General features: G+C 41.2%; 1 protein-coding gene across 4 annotated transcripts; it reads right to left on the bottom strand.

Moving 5' to 3' along the window:
- Nucleotides 1-217: 217 nt before the first annotated feature.
- On the bottom strand, nt 218-16,842 carry klhl3 (kelch-like family member 3). Of its 4 annotated transcripts, none has more exons than XM_079669677.1 (15): nt 16,730-16,842; nt 14,945-15,082; nt 14,000-14,106; nt 13,702-13,823; nt 11,688-11,850; nt 11,171-11,280; nt 7,454-7,570; nt 6,531-6,680; nt 5,916-6,033; nt 4,991-5,188; nt 4,398-4,499; nt 3,978-4,106; nt 3,476-3,622; nt 2,953-3,096; nt 218-2,865 (listed from the first exon to the last, which is right to left on the bottom strand). In XM_079669677.1, exons 1-15 carry the CDS (start codon nt 16,783-16,785, stop codon nt 2,837-2,839), a joined length of 1,830 nt encoding a protein of 609 aa, XP_079525803.1. In that variant the 5' UTR covers nt 16,786-16,842; the 3' UTR covers nt 218-2,836. The 4 variants fall into 4 exon arrangements, with proteins under 4 accessions (XP_079525803.1, XP_079525805.1, XP_079525804.1 ...); XM_079669679.1 differs by having other exon boundaries at nt 3,482-3,622; XM_079669678.1 differs by having other exon boundaries at nt 14,945-15,079; nt 16,730-16,822.
- Between the last annotated feature and the right edge of the window lie 3,123 nt (nt 16,843-19,965).

Here is a 19,965-nt window from a genome sequence, read left to right as displayed (position 1 = left end):
TGTTGAGATTCAAACCATCTGCATCCATGTTCACGTGACAGAAAACCTCTTAAAGTTCTCAATGTATCAAGTTAATAATTTAAGCAAAAGAAGCACGAGTCAGTATTGGTGGTTCATTCAAATTATTTCAAGTTTGAATGTTTACAAACCACTTGTATGTATGTCAGTGCACAATCTTCACTATGAAACCGTCACAAACAATACACAATCAATGAGCTCAATATCAAATGTTTTTAGTTCACAATTTCCACAGTTTATGATATTAAAAATATAACATTTGCACTTAGTAAGAACATTATTCATTTGAAAAATTCCAAACCATCCCTCTTCACAAAGATAATCTGACAGAAAGGTTGATTTAGTTTCTGTTCTGGAGCTTTTTGATCGATGCTTCACTAAGTTGATCCCACATCACATGTCAACATGAGATGATAAATCCTCGAAGGACACTCAAAACAGTTTTAGAAGCTCCAGGACAGCAACTAAATGGAGCTTAAAATAGTTTATTACCATGGCCAATGAACTCCAACCTCAAGGCTGTATTTGTTTGCATGTTTTAGCCCCTCTACAATACATTGCATAATAGTTACTTCCTGTTGAGTTGTTTCGTATAACAGTATTATTAGACTGACCAATGAATACTCCAGGGAGCCACTGGTTTCCATTTCATCAGGTTATAGCGACTTGAATATTGACACCGTTGTGTCCTTGGGCAAGACACTTTACCCGCATTTGCTCCTGTGGGTAATGTCCACAGTAATGACTCTTACATGTCTAATATGTGTAATGTGTATTTGTAAAGCGCTTTGAGCACCTGTAAAAGCGCTCTAATAAAAAAAAAAAATTTAATGCATTATTATTATTATTATTAATATTTAACTGTGAGCAGTTTATATTTAAAGGAGCAGTAAAGACAGTGTAGATCGTTCAGAGAAAGGTTTTCCTTTGGGTCCAGAAGCAGAAGCTGTTTTTCAAATCACCTTCAGTGCATTTATCTACTTCTGTCATTTCAATTGTCATGTCATGTCAATGTCATGTCATGTCATGTCAATTCTGAAAGGGTGTAATACTCGCTGTATTCAGTGCCCTCAAAAACTCCTACAATGGAACAAAAAGTAGTGTTCATGGTACGATAAAAAAAAAACTTTAATTAGGATCATTCATACAGTATGTGTTGGAAATATCAATGTAATATGTGTAACTAATGAGTCTCTTATGTAGGAAACGTTAATAAATGAATACACGAATGTCAGGGTTCTTTCAAACATGGCACAAGATGTTTAAATTGAATTGAAAAAGAAGGGGCTAATATAACTTCAATATTTCCTGTTGTTCAGTCTTTTTAACTGTGATCTCTGACTCCTCTGCAGACACTTGAACGCACCACACAATCCAGGGTTTCCTCTGCATTACTGCACAGTCCTAGATGTCAGCAATGTATCGTGATGGTGGTTAGGAATTTCCTTAGTTAAACATCACAAAGTATGTCATAATGTTGCTGTTGCACTGATTATAACAGTGAGCTCCATAGGTCCATATGTGAAGAGTGTTTCTAGTAGTTTTACACTGTAGTCATCTGTGGTAAACTTCCTGCAACTATGACAAAAATACATTAAACTTAATATAAGATGTGGGAGTTATGTAGTTGACATTATTTAGCTAATCATACAAAAACAAACGCATGGTCGGTGCAGTATTTTGTACATTTTTTGCCAGAGGGCGTTGAGATGAGGGCCGCCGATCGCCCCATGATTTATGGAAGACTGCAGGCAGAAAACTCTCATAAAAGCAGCTTCTCTAAATGTATTTTTCTTCGAAAGCTATGGCACCAGTGAGTCATCGAAATGCACCCACCATCATCTGCATGAGTGCGAGCGGAGCACAAGTGTTACATGAGGCGGAGGAAATGAGACCCTCCCTTTGAAGCAATAAAAACTATGTGATCAAATGTCCTTAAACAATAAATAGAAAATCTTAAACCGGCATCTTTTACATTAGAATTGTACAGTTGTTTCTTCAGTGCATTTTGACACTCCTTTAGGCAAGAAACCTCCAGCAGGATTCGGATCAGCAAAACTGGCACTTTTTTTTTTTACAATTTCTGATGAAATGATTGGCCTTTAAGCGGTGAGTTTAAATTCCCCCATGAGTTTGGAGGACAGCAGGTCAGTCATTGCATTGATCAGTGCATCAGTAGTGCGTCGACAAAAAAAAAAAAGTCCTCCCGTCCAATCAGATCACCGGGGCCTCAGCGAGTGGTTCTCAACCTCCTTAAAAACAATCTCAAACATATTAAATATGAACGCTGATTTGCATATAAGATGTTTTCTACATTCTTTACATTGTTCTGTAGCTCTTTAGGTTAATTCTTCAAATGTTGCTGTCTCATAATTAAAAAAAAAAAGTCTCCAGCGGCGAGCCCAGGCTTCCAGGATTTTGGATAACGCTTCGTCTCCTGATGATCGCAGCCACACTGTTAACACTGAAGGTGGTCTGAAGTCAGCTGGTGTTCAAGTGCTGGATCTGATGCATCCCATGAACATCTAAAGCACACAGGTTGGCCGTTAAAGTCAGAGCTGATGCAGCCGCTTGGTATGTGCTCGGCGTTTTAAAAAACTCGCCAAGACAACGTTTGTCTGTGGAAACCGTCTCTTATCCAGTGCAACTGTGTTCTTTAAAAGTCAGGATGGAAACGGACCTAGCAACAAAGTCAGGATGTGGTAAAGCGCCAGAAAAACTCCTCAAGATGCATCCATGATTCAGGCAACTAGCGGCGCCCTGTCCATTCATTCCTTCCTGCTGAGCTTCAGTGGGGGTCTCTGTGGGAGGAGCCCTGTCATAAAGGCTTGTCAACCACTGCGACTCCTGGAGGGGTGAGGGCAAGAGAGAGTGAGGGAGAGAAACAGGGGGAGAAACAGGTGAAATGTGAAGACGGTGTGATGCTGGTGTTACCTGCGTAGCTGCGTCCGTTGCTCATGTTTGTGGGGATGAGGCTCCACTTGTCTATGGCCGGGTTGTAATACTCCACGGAGGAGAGGTTACAGGAGCCGTCGTCTCCTCCAATCACGTACAGCAGCCCGTTAATGGCACACACACCTTCAGGAGAGACAGTGATGGACGTTTCAAGCCAACAAATGTACAATGCTCTCACAGTAAATGGTATGTACGCAACAATATAGATCTTATAGATAAGTTTACATTGTTTTGTCATATGCACAAAGCTACAGTGTAGAAATGGCAATACAATTCTTCTAACCTGAGCTTCTCAAACAATGCAACTAATATTATAAAATACAAAAACACAAAATAAAAAGTTGATATAAATGTAGATTTTGTGTGTGTGCGTGTGCGTGTGCGTGTGTGTGTGTGTGTGTGTGTGTGTGTGTGTGTGTGTGCGTGTGCGTGTGCGTGTGTGAGTGTGTGTGTGAGTGTGTGTGAGTGTGTGTGAGTGTGTGTGTGTGAGTGTGATTGTTACCTGTACCTGCGTTTCGTCGGCACATGTTCATGTCGCAGACGAGTCTCCAGCTGTTGGTCGTGGGGTCGTACACCTCCACGCTCTTCCTCACCAGGGGGCCGTCGTGACCCCCGGCTGCATACAGCTGACCGCTCAGCACCCCCACCCCTGCAAAGAACACAAGGCCAACGTTTACATTTTAATGTGTGTTTATTTTACAAGAGCAAGAGGGTGGGTTGTTTCTTGGTGTTGTTTGGGTGAGTGTGTTTAATGGTTCCAGTTGCAGACCACCAGGGGGGGCTGTTTCTCTATAAGACAGGCTTTGTGACTGACACTGGATGACCAAACTCCTTCAGTATGATAATGATGATAGGACACACCTCCAGCAGCTATTAAGTACAACCTAGGCAATTTTTGATGACATGAAACATCTGAATTGTATCAATGGTCAAAGTCAAGATGTTAGAAAAATCCTAAATGTGTTCCAGAACAAATATGTTCTCCAATGCATATTTTAGACTACCTGCTCCACTGCGCCGTGTGCTCATGTCAGCCACGTAGCACCACTGATCAGCGACGGGGTCATACTCCTCCACCGTGCTGAGACACTGACGGGATGCTCCATCATAACCTCCCACTGCATACAACTTACCTACACACACACACAACAATTGTGAAATCAGAATTTCAGCTTTTTCATTGTAATGTCACATGTTGTCACACACACACACACACACACACACACACACACACACACACACACACACACACACACACACACACACACACACACACACACACACACACACACACACACACACACACACACACACACACACACACACACACACACACACACACACACACACACACACACACACACACACACACACACACACACACACACACACACACACACACACACACACACACGTTGTCTTACCGTCGACCACTCCTACGCCCACACTGCTGCGCCTGGTGTTCATGGAGGCGACGTACATCCACTCGTTGGTTTTGTAGTTGAGGACTTCTACTGTCGACAAACCTGAAGGAATGACACCAACACAAACATTATCTGGCGTGTGTGGATCAGTGTGGAGGATGAGATACATGATGTTGCCTCAAGCTGGTAGTTGTGAGAACAGAGAAAATCTCCCATGTCTCTTTATGTTTACACTGAGGTAGGCGGTGCTACTGCAAATAATCAGAATCTGTTCAAACAGATCAAGAGGCTCAAGAGGCTCCACCAGATGAGAGACAACAGGGGTGGAAAACGTGACAATGTCATTTAATCAGCATTCCACTCGTTACCTGTATCAACTGCACTCTTCAAAACTGTTTTTTGTTTTACTCTGTATGAGTGTGTGTGTGTGTGTGTGTGTGTGTGTGTGTGTGTGTGTGTGTGTGTGTGTGTGTGTGTGTGTGTGTGTGTGTGTGTGTGTGTGTGTGTGTGTGTGTGTGTGTGTGTGTGTGTGTGTGTGTGTGTGTGTGTGTGTGTGTGTGTGTGTGTGTGTGTGTGTGTGTGTGTGTGCGTACCTATGCTGCCGTTGAACCCCCCCACAGCGTACAGCAGGTCTCCCAGCACGGCGGCCCCCAGCGTGCTTCGTCTCTCCTGCATGCTGGCCACGGTGCTCCACTGGTCCCTCGCTGCGTCGTACGCGTCCACCGTGCGCTCCCGCAGAGAGCTGTTGAACCCCCCCACTGCAAACACTCGGCCCCCCATGGACACCACACCTGGACACACAGGGTGAAGGGATAATGTTATTCATACGGATCGTTTCCCTGCATGAGAATGGTTCAAGGTGGCAGGGTTTTTGTTTTCCAGTGAAAGTGATGTGTAGCTTTAAAGCAACATGCTTAACATTAGGTTCAACTTATTACAGTTATCTCAATTACTAATTGCAGTACAAGAAGAAATCAGCAGGGACCTGGCTCATGTTTAAGACAGGGAACATATCACAACATTTATTTTGCAGTTTGACTGGAGGAGGTACTGTTTTTATCATTTCTGGTGCATTCAAGGACAATTTGGAATCAAGATTTTATCAATATGTGATCAAATCTGATCAGTTGTTGCCTTTACTTTAGATTTAAGGAATTAGACACTTTGCTGACAAGTTCAAATGTATTCACAACCACCACTTGAAATCCATCTTTTATATTTTAAATTAATGTTGTGGAAATGTGAAGCACCCTTGGGAAACTCATTGTAATGCCCAATTGGTTAGAGTCACTTGTTTGCTGAGACATGTGGATTAGAATAAATGTTACTATAAAATGTTTGTGTTTACTCCCCATGTACCCAACTACTAACAAACTAAACACTGGGGAGCTTCTGGAGACTGACACCAAAAACCCAAAGTGTTTGTCCAACCAGACGTACGTCTAGTTTTTAGTACAGGTTGAAAACAATAGAATTAGCTGACTCCTCTACTCTACAGACACACACACACACACACACCTGAGCGGCAGCGTCGTGACGGCAGGTCGGCCACCTGGTACCACCTGTCGTCCTGGAAGTCGTAACACTCCACGCTGCGGATCGCCTTCGGAGCCTGACCGCCTACCACGATCATCACCTGCGCGCACACGCACACACACACACACACACACACACACACACACACACACACACACACACACACACACACACACACACACACACACACACACACACACACACACACACACACACACACACACACACACACACACACACACACACACACACACACACACAGGTCACAAAAGAAACAATTCTCATCTGATAGACGTTTTTAAACATGGAGCGTCTGTGTTTAATCTGACTTGCTGAGCATTGTGTGGTGTGTGAGTGTGAGTGTGAGTGGTGTGTGGGTGTGGTGTGTGGTGTGTGGTGTGTGGTGTGTGTGTGTGTGTGTGTGTGTGTGTGTGTGTGTGTGTGTGTGTGTGTGTGTGTGTGTGTGTGTGTGTGTGTGTGTGTGTGTGTGTGTGTGTGTGTGTGTGTGTGTGTGTGTGTGTGTGTGTGTGTGTGTGTGTGTGTGTGTGTGTGTGTGTGTGTGTGTGTGTGTGTGCGCGCGTGCGTGCGTGCGTGTACTTTTGGGATGCTAATGGGGGTCCGGGGTCGGGTCCGGTCTGTCTTGATGAGGTGTCGCTGGTCGGCTGGCAGCAGGTGATACTTCATGGCTTCTATGAGGAAATCTTTACAGGTGTTGTTGTTCTTTATCAAAGCCTCCTCCTCGACAATCTGAAACAGGAAGCACATTTCAGGACAGTTTATTACAGTACATGTCACTTGTTAGCTGCTTTTACCCAAAGCGACTAACATACACTCAATACTGTTGAGCAATCGCCACACAGCAATTTTGGGGTGAAGGGACACTATGACACGCTGAATGCAGTGGGGATTGAACCTGTGTTCCCCTGATCCGAAGATCAGCAAACCCACTGAGCCACAGCCTCCCCCTATCTTTATGTACCTTATTCAAATGGGTGGGTTTACATGCACCTGGAGCGTGAAGCAGGTCAGGTACCACATTACTATTAATATCATAGTACCCCACTTTTTTTCAACATGGTTACTTTTTATGTAGCAATTACAAAAGACACTAATTCCTGTTTAATATTTGTTTTTTGTGTCTGCGATGGATCAGAGAATAGCAGGCAGCGTTTCCTCACAGCGAGTGTGTGTGTTAAAAAAAATAGTAAAAGGTTAAGCAGTGGACTCACTTAGAGTTCAAGAAGATTATTTTTTTTAGGATGCAATTTAAGTAAGACTTATTTTTAATAGGATGCATCGCCAACATATTAGGCTGTTGGAGGACTAGCAGATCATCTTCAGGCCTCACTCACATATCCTTTGGTCTGTTACTTATGTAGTTTTACTCATAGTCTGGAAAATATTCTAGTGCCAACCCTTTTCTACAACTACAAACACATATGGGTGACATTCATAACAGAAAAGGGCAGTGAAGCGGGCTAAAGTAGAAAGTGTAGAAAGCAGAGCAGTATTGATTTTACCTGCACCAGGTAATCCCTGGACAGCAGTGGAAGTCTGACGTGCTCCATCAGTTTGGGCATGTACTCCAGACGAGCTGGCTTATCGGACTTTATCCAAGATATCATCGCCTCAAATACCTGAAGGAGAGAGAAAGAGTCGAGAGGGAACCCAAATACAGAAGGGGGGAATTGTTCAATTGTTAAACTGATCCAGAATCAGTCATTTGATCTGTCTTTGTATGGTTTTAGGTCTGTTACCTCTGAATACTAAACACACTTACATTACACATTTGGAAATGTTTCTACTCTATGTGTCTTTACTTTTGAAATTTTAGGTTTGGATTTTTTTTGCTATGTATTTTGTCAAGCACCAATAAACTTCCTTGTGAATAAAGAACACACATAAGCTTTCTGGTTCAGGTTAAAAATACGATGAAATGTCCGTACTCTTGTCTGTTTAAAATAAACTGTGTGTATATGTTAACAAGTTGGTTCATTGGGGATGCAGGAGCAAAACTGATTGCGTAATTAAACAGGTTTGTAGAGGGCGGGTTTCAGACATTGTTCAACGATCTGACACGCCGGAACATTTAGATGAATTTAACTCACTGATTGAATCAATTGCCTCGTTCAAGCTGTAGAAGCGGCTTTCTTTCATTGGGAAATACCAATATTGATTGCTCCCAGCAGGACAGCAGTATAACAGAGGTGGCAGACCTTTGTTGTGCATGTGTTCCTTCCAAAATCAGCTGCTTCAAATGAATTGATTAACACAAATTCACTTGAGCATCTCCTGAGGAACCAGGGTTTGAGTGCCCCCCCCCCTGCTGAGCACAAAGGAACGACAACGATGGTAGTTGAGGAAGGGGGCCGTTACTCAGCGACTGCCGACACCTTCTTCTAATTCAGGGTTCAAACTAGAAGACTAACAACAATGTGTGCACAATGTGTGTCATAGATAGTGTCTGCCATTTACTGTCTCTTTTATAAGACTTATATTGAATAAAAAAAAAACACTATATTTAAGCAATAGCTCACGACGGGCCGTGGTATATGGTCATTATATCACAGCTAAGGGGCGTGGTTCGGCCCGACGCGAAGCATGCAGTTTTGCTTTTCAGCCCAACTGTATATAGTTAAATCGACCGGACTTCTTTCTGCAGATGTGAGCGTCCTTAACAACGGTCAATAAGTCCTTGCTGCACATTATCCCTTACATGTTTCCATCTTAAGCTTTGTTAGTTAGTTAGATAGTTTCGTAACGGACGTAATGTAACAGTTGTAACGGTTGTAGCTTTTCTCAGACGCGGAGGGATACTGACTTGTTGTGTAAAGTAAGTACAATTCTACCCGTGATATACGCTCATTATATCACGGCTAAGAACCAATCAGATTGCTTGATTTGACTTGTCCATTTTATAAGATTAATTATATAACCACTTAAAGGTGGGGTAGGTAATTCACTTCGGAAACACTTTTTGTTATATTCCATGGAATGCTCTTAACATCCCGATAGCAATAAATACATACAAAAATGTCATCTGTGGAAGCCGTGGCGCTGTAAAAAGCACGACCAATCCTCTGAGCCGGCCCGGCTCAGATAACTGGATGGCCTACCTGCCTGTCAGCCTTCCATCTGTGCACAAACTTATCTCGTGCCCTCATTGGTCATGTGCGCGTCCGTGTGTGTTGGAGGAGGGGCTCTGTAAGGAAGTCTGAAGGAAGGGGCACATTTTTTTCGGCTGCGTACTTTCAAATTCTAGCCCCCTCCAGCTGGTTTCTCTATTCTTACCTAAGCTACCTTTAAGCTTATTACATACAATTTGTACCGAACATCTAAGAAACCCTTAGGATAATTTCAAGATGTATTAGAGTAGATAATTTTTCTGAATGTTTTTTACAATAATCAAATAAATAAGAAATCCAAGAATGTTCATAAATGATAATTTCTCGTAGTTCTTCCAAATATTTAAATGATTTGGTCCCGCATTAAAAATTGAGTGCCACAGATTAAGCTAAATAACTTTTGGATATTTTGACTGCATATTTCCTCAAGAAGGTCATTTACTAAATTATTATAACCCTTTCTTATGGAAAGTTTTAATATTTTATATTATATAAGTATATAAGTTATAAAGTTATTAAAGGTCCCATGTAATGCTTTTCCAGTTATTACCCGTCCCCTTGTGTGTTATGAAGGTTTTTCTGCATGTAAACGGTCTGCAGAGTCAAAAACCCTCAAAGTACACCCTGTAGCGAGTAAAACTCTAACACAGAAAAGACCTGTCTGTGCTGAACCAGAACGCCTCGTTGGAGACGTGACCGTACCCAAATCCGTGGAGCTCCTCACACACACACACACTCTCTCAGCGGAAAAACTGTGACGCGCTGGGGGGGTGCTAGTGGAGCCTAGCAGCTGAGAAAATTTGGCGCGCTTACACTGTAGGTGCGCCGCATTTGGGGGTGCTAGTGGAGCCTCGCAGATGGTGGTGCTGCAGCCCCCTCAGCACCCCCCGCTTCCCGCGTCCATTCGTGATGTGTCGCTGTCTCGCAGACCTCACGCAGCAAGCCGGAAATGAACCCAGCTCACACTGTCCGCTCCTCGCAGCAGCGAGCCGCGACACGGCACCCAGACCCCACTGATGTAATTTCCTGGTTGCTAACACCATTGTAACACATAATCAGTGATGTTCCGCTGTAACGGTGGTGGACTCATCAAAACAGAGTGGGCGAGCTGACCAATCAGAGCAGAGTGGGCTCACAGGGAGGGGGGGGGCAGGAGCTCCAACAAGCCGTTTAGGACAGAGAGTGAATACACATACTATACAGAGATGCTGTATGAGAAACCAATGTGAGTTTGGAACATTGAACAATGTAAATCTATTGTAGTAGACCTCAACAATGGAATTATGATCAGTAGAAATGTCCATGACATGGGCCCTTTAAGGGTTTGTTTTCATGTAGCTGATGTGACTACTAGGGCTAACAGTGTCAAATGTGTAAATGCTTCCAAGAGGTTTCCTTGTTCTTAGTGGCTTCAAATTTGGATCCACACAAACAAGACATTTCATCTATCACATTCCTATAAACATGAGTGCAATACAAAAGCGGTGGCCAGGGATCTAAAATGAAACAGATAACTCGGCAGTAACTGTTTCCGACAGTTTGACACTGAGCAGTGTGACAGTGTGGCTCCCTCTCTTTCTCTCTGCTGACAGCAGGACGAGTGACAGACTCACAGCAGACGGACATGTCGTCCTCAGGAACTCATCTGATGAGCTCACCTTAGCAGCTAGTGTAGGGGACGACATGTCCGTCTGCTGCTGGTCTGTCAAAAGGAAGTCTCTGTGTGGCATGATGGCGAGGACAATGTATTTTAATACGGACACAGATTGTTGTTTTGCGTATTTAATTAAGATCATAATTCTTACATTTTCTTTTACCAACAAGGGAAGAAACAAACTGCTTTTATTTAAGGGCTGAATTCAGTTTTGGCCAATTACCTCGATATTGATATTGCAAGGATAATGTAGTTTATTTGTATTTGGGTTTTCATAAAATATTTACACACCTGATTTTGATGACTGAGTGCATAAAGATAAATAAAAAAAGATGATGTTTTGCACTTAAGCCATTATACTCCATTCTTCCAAATGTAAGACGATAGTTTATAGTATAGTATATAATGTAGTCTCATAATATTAGTATAATATGGGTGTACGTGGTGCTGCTGCTGACCTTCTCCTCAGTGGACACGGTGAGTTTGTCGCAGGAGATGAGGCTGCACACCTGCTGCAGAGAGAGGCCCAGGAACTCCTCTCCCTGCACCACCTCAGAGAAGTGCTGCTCTGAGAGACACAAACCAGCAGGGTTACACACACACACCACGTGTTTGTATTAAGCTCTGTAACATGCAAATACCCAACAGTGGTCAAGTATCACATTTGTTGTGTGAATTTCAGCATTTAACGCTTTCCCTTGGAACATAACACATTCCTTCCAAAGAGGCATTTCTGAGAGCTGCTGTAACACACACACACACACACACACACACACACACACACACACACACACACACACACACACACACACACACACACACACACACACACACACACACACACACACACACACACACACACACACACACACACACACACACACACACACACACACACACACACACACACACACACACACACACACACACACACACACACACACACACACACACACACACACACACACAGCTTACCGGCGTATGCGTGGGCCTGGTCGAGGAGCTGCGTGCATGTGTGCAGGTCAGCGAAGGCTCTGATGCCCAGACAGTTGGTGGGGTGGAGCTGAGACTGCAGGAACTCACAACACACCTGACGCACGTCCATCAGCTGCAGGAGGCTGGCTGCCGGCAGCAGAACCTGACACACACACACACACACACACAGAGAAAGTGTCATTTTAAACATTCACTGGAAGGAACTGACTTAGGAACCCTTATTCTGGGTAATCTTATGGATTCAAGTGTTAAAAAACAATTCTTTATCATTCACAGCCAAGCATTTAGAAACATTTGATAGTTTGAAGTCAGATATCCATCTATTTTTTGTGCAAAATAATCAATACTTTAACAAGCCAGCCAATAACCCCTGTGAATATCACCTTGCTGACAAGACAAGCACAATATTAATACTCGTATATATCGAATAAAATCCAATACAGATTGTTTGTGGAAGTAAGCAGTCAGTGCAGTGTTAAAATCACAGTGCTACCAGACAGACACCCATAGCTCAATCCTGACACACAATCTTAACTAGGTCAGTGACAGACCGCCTGAGTCGGCACACTCATCATCCTGTGAGTGTGTGTTGTTACCGTCTCCTGTTGTCTGAAGCTGCCCTGAAGCATCATGTCTGCTAAAGGGAAACATCAGGCACTGAAGCTCTGCCGTCACAGCCCACACAGGACTGACGGCAGATTAAAACAACACACATATTGTCTGTTAAAAGGAAAGCTCAGAGAAATTACAAGTGAAAATAATATTTTACCAAATTTGAGTCAGTAGTCAAAACACAAACAAGTGAGCCAATCAGGCAGGCACGCTGCTAACAGCGGGAGGATTTCCTGCCTCTGTCCATGCACATTTCCTGTGCTAATAATCAGAGGAAGTTTCCTGCCTGATGCATTCATACAGCCCTACGTGAGAGCCATGCAGCCTCCACCGACACAAACAAGGCTTCAAACCAGAGCTTCACAGCAAAACTCACAACCATTCCCAGCTCTTACTTCTCTGGTTATAAACACCGTCCTCAGGCAGGTTCATTTTGGCCTGTCTGAAATGTTACAAACAATCCAAAACAATTAAAGTGATCAGTCCTTAATTGAAGGGTTTATGTTATGGTAATTAAAAACTCGGATCACCCAAAAAAAACTACAACTTTTTTGCTCATGTGGTCCCAGATAGAAAGAGTTATTTATATGCTCTATTGCTTTGAAGACAATAGATTGTGTGCTCCTTTAATGGCAGTAGTCTGAAATGTAAAGGCTGTTTCACAAACTAGATTTTCCTTTGTTGTATTATTTTTTCTAATAGTTCACAATTACCACGTTTAAAAACGGTGTTAACTGTACTGCGCATAGAATTCATGGAAATCTCTTTGAAATTCCTGAAAATCCGAATTTTTGGCGTTTACAACCAGCTTGTTATGTTGGTGCTCTGACGTTGGCTTTAAACAAAGGACTGCACACAGAAAAAGGTCACGACAGCCGCTATAAGATAAGTTTCCTCCTCCGAACCAAGGAAGCTTTCTTACTGTGCCCAATGCTTTATAACTGAGCAAAGATAAAAAGAAAATGTGCCAAATGAATTGAGCTAGTGTTTAGTCCCCCTTGCAAAAACAAGTTTGCTTCTTAGAAAGTAATCCCACCAACAGAGGAGAGGAAATGCTGAGATAAAAGTCACACAAAGCATCAGAGGATATCCAATGAGACAAGACTGTCACTTTCCCCTCAAATTATCCTACTGCTGTTCATATATAAGGCCAAACCTTTAGAGACGCAAACACGGTAAAAGCCAGCGTAACAAAAGAAGTAAATATCATCAAGTCAAAACAGGAAAACACTCTCTCCCTTCCTACTCGCCGCTTCATCAACTCTCTGGCAACTGTTGAAAAGTCTTATGTCTTACCTTTACTACTTTTCCCTGGCCTACAAAAATGCATCATCCCTTCACCACCGCATTCAAAGTTGCAGCCTCCCACACACTCCCTCACCTGGACGTTGTCCTCTGTGACTTCTATCTCAGCCGTGTAGATGTAGTCCACCAGCTTCCTCAGGGTCTGTCCGTCCACCTCTCTGATCTCCACCTGATGGGCTTTGCTCTCACTCATGTCACCTACAAAACACACAGAGGTTAGCAAATGCCAGTAGACACACATGCCATTCAACCAACAGTGTGTGTGCGTGTGTGTGTGTGTGTGTGTGTGTGTGTGTGTGTGTGTGTGTGTGTGTGTGTGTGTGTGTGTGTGTGTGTGTGTGTGTGTGTGTGTGTGTGTGTGTGTGTGTGTGTACCTGTAAACATGGCACAGAAGTAGGGGCTACAGGAGGCCAGGACCACCCTGTGAGCTGGCACCTCAACACTCCCTGCCACCAGCTGGACGTCACACAGCATCTTTTTACTGAAGTATAAAAGAGAAACGGAGAGTGAGATAGAGGATAAAGCGTTGGCAGTGACAAGCCAAGTATTCACAGGACGGCTGCCAGCAAATGTGCCAAATTAGGTGTTCCTTTCCCAGGTTGTATTTAAAACCTCCCGGAGAAATTATGCATTTCCTGTTTTAATATCACTATCAGTCAAGAGTGGTCCACTAGTCTGCTCTGACTTTAAGATCAGTCATGATTTTATTTATTTTACTTTCTTACTGAGGACCACAAGTGAAACAAATATTTGAGTTTTTTGTGATTGAACCCTCAAGTATTTAATTATATTCAGGACTGTAATTGCAGTCTTTTTACACATAATCAGATAACCCTATTAGTTTCAGTACATTGCATGTGTTTTTTCAGCTTGTTAGGTTTTCTTTGAAACTGAATCCGTCAAAGAACCTGAAAAGTGTGGCAGGCTTTAAAAGCTGCATCATTAGATTGGAGGCATATGGTATTTAATATCAAATATAGAATAACGGCATGAATATGAAAATGTACAACTATTAATGAATTAATAATTGTTGCAGTTTAATTGTTAATTACTCAAAGTCAAACTACATGTGTGCACTTCGTACACTTAAAAGTATCAAATAAAAAGGTAAAATTCACATAATGAAATGATATATTAAAATGTTATTCTATTAGACATAGACATTTAAAGCTATTTACTTTGTGTAACATGCAAGAGGCACATGTTAGACAGGCATAACAACTCAAGCAAAGTATACAGCCAGTAGTTATTTTTATGGTGACATGTGTTTGTGGCCTCATTCTTTCTGTAAGAAACGAACAACACCGTAAGGCACTCGCCTCCTCAGCTCGTTCATGAGCTGGAAAGCCTTCCTCATGTGCGTCTGGTTGAAGGTGTGCAGCCCTCCATTCATCGTGTCCTCCTCTGAATCCGTGTTGCAGTTTGGACGCGGCGAGGCCGGCGCAGCCACCAGACTGCTGAGACATGAGAGAAGCAGAATCAGCAGATATTAATGGCAACCCCACAGTTTATGTTTCATCTCTCGGGTTATGAGATGATGATAAAACACTGAGTAACTGTGGTAAAAGTCAAATTGAGTGTTTTAAATAAACGTATTTGATAGCTGGTGTAAATAGTGTTATTATTCTATGAGAGATAACAATCCAATACGTGGGATCACTGCTAACACGGACCTTTATAAGCAAACCTAAATTAATGATAGGTTTTTTGGTTTGTTAATGTACAATTTATTCGTAAATCTAATGCAATAATCTAATGGATGTCCCTTTCCTCACTGCACTACATAATCATTCAAGCTTGTCTTTTTGACTGGGGATCCGCTTTTGTTTTCCAAAAATGGTATGACAGTATTCTTTGACTCACATCCTTTAAATCATATTCTTAAGTCATAGGAGAGACTGAAAGAAAGGACACTCCCAAACCCCATGAAAACTAAAAACCATACAATGTGTTAGCCCATCTCTTAAAATCTTGGCATGGAGTAGGTGAACAATAACAGGATGGTGTCTTATCAAAATAACAGTAGTATGGTGTCTATGGCATAGTAGATAAATAAGCCCTTTACGCCCTCCTCATAAACATACACAAAACATATAATACAAAAGTATCCAAAACTATTTATAGAAGACAACCTACTGTTAATGAGCTTTGAACATTTTGACATCAGGTGAATTATTTATTTTCATTTCCCTTTAAACCAATGGTGACAGACTCCACTAATCTGAGAGCAGGTGAAAACGTCACTAAGAACTGACATAAAGGGAACTTTGCTTGGTTTAATGAGTCACCTTGTTGATAGGGAAAGAGACGATTATATGTACAGTACTGTGTTCTCACAAAGTGTTTTGTCCACATACTAGTTACAGTTTGAATAATAATGATGCAGCACTAACAAGCCACATGATAGATAGATAGATAGATAGATAGATAGATAGATAGATAGATAGATAGATAGATAGAAGAAAAGCCATGTATCACTAGAATATCCAGTGTACACAATATTAAAAAAATACTGAATACTTTCCCCAAAGCAACAGAGATATATAGGAATATACAACAGGACAAAGGGTATTGTTTTAATTCACAAAGGTACAAATCACTAAACAATCATGACTCTGACTGAACTTTCTCTTTATAGCCAAACATTTTTTTTAAAGATGGAAAACTATGTTTGTTTGAGTTTCTTGAGCGTCAAGTTGGAAGGCTGGCTAGCTCTTAGCTTTGTCAACCATTAAACTAAACTGCTAAGCTTATGATAGCTCTCGTTAACTCACATTAATTGCAACTTTAAATTGTAGTAATGTCACATTTTGGTTGACGGTCTGCACTCCGTATATAAGTATGTTCTTGGTGACAGTTTATCTACATGGTAACTGGCAGGTTGGTTAGCAACTCAACTGCTCCAGCTGGGCAACCAACGGTGCTAGCTAACTGAAGCTAACTAGTCAACAAGGCTAGCTTCAGTTCGAGTTGCTAGCAGAAAGCTGTTGCACTGTCTGTGGGGTTTATGTCCGGAGGATCATGTGGGCTAAAATGTTATCCAACAGATGTAGAAGCAGCGTGAATCACAGCCTTACAGAATAATCCCCCCTGAGCCAACTCACCCCGGCAACGACACACCGTCCATCCTCCCAGAGTCAGAAGCAGCAGCAGCGGGCATGAGCGCTGAGTGAGCCGCTGTACAAAGATTGTGTATAATCGAGATGATTCACTGCAGAATCTAAAGACATGGGCATGCAGTATAAACCATATTTGCACAGACTAGTATGATAATGGTAAAAAGACACATTTATTCCGATCAATCTTAAATCTTGACATCTGGTAGGGGCAGTGGTGTTAAGTAACTAAAGTATTTACTCAAGTATCTAAGTACACATTTGAGGGACTTGTATTTTTCTTGAGCAATTATTTTGCTATTATTACTTTTTCCATAGGCGTCATTTGCGCTGGGGACATGTACCCACCACTTTTTGAAATGGCCATTTTTGTCCCCACCGCTTTTTAAAAGTATAACTTATAAATGTTCGGAAAAATAGCGTGCACAAAGAAATGTAAAACAAGAGCACTGCTTTAATGTCCATGGATCCGACCAATAGGAACAGCAGGTTAAATACAAATACAAATTATTTCAAATCGAGAGACGATTATAAAGATATAAGAAATGTTGTCATTGTTTCATTTTAATTTTTTATAAATACATACACTAACACAAATCCTCTTTTCAAATGTTCCAATCATGTGATTAGAATTTGAAAAACATCTTGTAGCCGATATATCACTCAAGTCTGTGTAGCTCCATTTCAATTGTTGTCTTTCTAAGCAGACTTCAATGCAATAATAAATAACGTCCCTGTCATAAAGTCAAGTTCTACCAAAATCACTTCAAACATCTCCTAACACTTCCTTTACGATAACTACATTAATCTGTTTAAGGGTCATTCCAGAATTGGAGGACATTTCATGTCCCCCATATAAAAAATCTAATAATCCTTGCCCAAAATGCTAAAACATGCACTTGTTGTGTTAAACATACTTGTCTTGAGACAAAATGTGTATAAAATTGTAAAAAAAGTGGTTTCAAAATATTATTTAAATGATCAAATAGCTCTCGAACATCCCCTAAAATGGCATTTTACTCTTGTCCCCGCTTCTTGGTGACCAACTTGCATGTCAAATATAACATTTAAAATAGGGATTTTATTTACTTTTTTTGGTATTATTCTATTGATATATGTCTCTTGTAAAGGTAAAATCTATTTGTTAAATCATAAACATATTTTTAAATAACAGTAATTTTGCACAGAAGGTGTGTCCCTCAACATGCGTTCAACCCTGTTACCCAAACCTTTTTAGATTGGCACAGGAAGTGAAAAAACTGTAAGTCAGATGACATAGTGGAAGTGACATCAGCAAGCCATGTGCTAGTGCCATGGGTAGACCAAAACTAAGTCCTCTCTTTTATTTTTCATATTTTTACAATCTTTTCAGTCGTAAAAGAGTGTGGCACTCTGACCCACTCAACCCTGTTACTAATATTACCAGAATAAAGCATATTAATTTCAAAGTTATCTTTCTTGCATTAGATATCCAAGTTTGTCCTTGCCTTGAAAGTAGCATTACATGCTACATCTAGCAATAATTCCTGAGGTTAAAGGCTCAAATTAGCATTGATTTTCAACCCTGTTACTTTCAACCCTGTTACTATAATTAGAGTAACAGGGGTAATTCTTCATTGGAAAATATACATTTGATGCCTAGCTGGGCAAATCACTTTTTTTGATGGTTTATTATCTGTTTTCCCTAAATACATACAATTTTTTTTTTTAAATAAAAGGTTCCTTTTTCAAAAATGTTGGTGTCTAAATTGTCCTCCAATTCTGGAATGACCCTTAAGGTGTAAAGGCTTTTGCGTCAAGGATTTTTGTTTGTATTGCATTTGCTTAATTTTTGTGAATTTTGTTTAAGCAGCTTTTCTTTTTCTTTTTTATTATGTTTTCTGGCCAAACTGATTTTGTTGTATATACAGCCCAAAATGTCCTTCCAGTCTGGGGATTCGAACCATCCATTATTTGTGTTGTCCCTCGGAGATTGGGGCTGTCCTCTTTAGGCTAACAAAATCTCTCAAAACATGAAGACTCACAAAGATAATAAAGGAAATTAAACGAAAATAAAAATATTGTACCTTTGTGTATGTTTCTTTCTTAAAGCAGCAAACAGAAATCTATAGCCCCATTTTAAACACTATTGTAATTGTTATTTTAATGGAAATAAGCCTTGGTACCTTTCCAACTTTACCAAACTTCAGTTTTTTTTCCCCATTTAAAAAAAACCCTCCATACTTACAACAAAACTGTTATCTCGATTGGGACATTCCGGCTATGACTTCATTTCTGAACAACAGCCTGTAGGAAGAGCTGTTGTCTTTGAGACAGAAGGTGATGGATTCAATCCAGGTTGATTTATCCCAATGTGTATTGTGCTGCTTGTTAAAGGTCAAATTGTATGCAAAATCCACTTGTTCATGTATTGTATACATCAGCATGTGTCCCCTCCCCTCTGTGTAAAGAGACTCTGAAAGTTTCAGGAAAAAAAGATTCTCTCTCTTTTTGTCCTGATCCATTTATATAAAAACCTGTCTGAAAATGAGCTGATCAGATTTTGGCCAGTTTGTGATGTCATAACGATTTTTTGGCTTGTGTGACCATTAGCCAATCACCAACCAAGGTAACCCCCTCCCACAGTTTATCACCTGAATCTCCTCCCAGAGCACCGTTGTGTTCTTTTTAACCAAATATCTCTCAGACGGGCGTGGGGAGTGGCTCCTTATTTTCATCTAAACTTTAACAGACAGAGAATCAGAACTTTGGAAACAGGGCTGAAACAGAGGGGATTATGGGATGCTGCAATGATCTGTTTGGTATTTCGAGCAAAACATTTCAGAGACCTGTTTTGTATATATCTGAGACCTATAATATATTGATGAAAAACAGTATAATGGGGGACCTTTAAATGTGTGCATTATCTCACTTGAGAAGAGCTTCAAAATCAAAAACCTCTAACCTGTTTGAGAGAGAAACAGAGACAAGTCACTGTGTTGTTTCTCCTTGCACTGTGTAGAACTTGACAGAAAGCTTCCAAATGAAAGGGGGACTGTAGTAAAAACAAGTATTTGGCGTATTCGTTTCTAAAGTAATCGATTTGGTCAACAAACAAAAAAGTAAAATAAAAAAATGACATTCCTCAATCCTAATTATTTCTTTAAACCTCTACAAACAGTCCAATCCCAAACAAAACATACAATGATGCTGTAACTGAACACACAATCATATCCACCCATTAA

The sequence above is a fragment of the Notothenia rossii genome, assembly GCF_949606895.1.
Source record: "Notothenia rossii genome assembly, chromosome: 3".
Lineage (NCBI taxonomy): Eukaryota > Metazoa > Chordata > Actinopteri > Perciformes > Nototheniidae > Notothenia > Notothenia rossii.
This window is presented reverse-complemented; position numbering and strand designations above follow the sequence as displayed.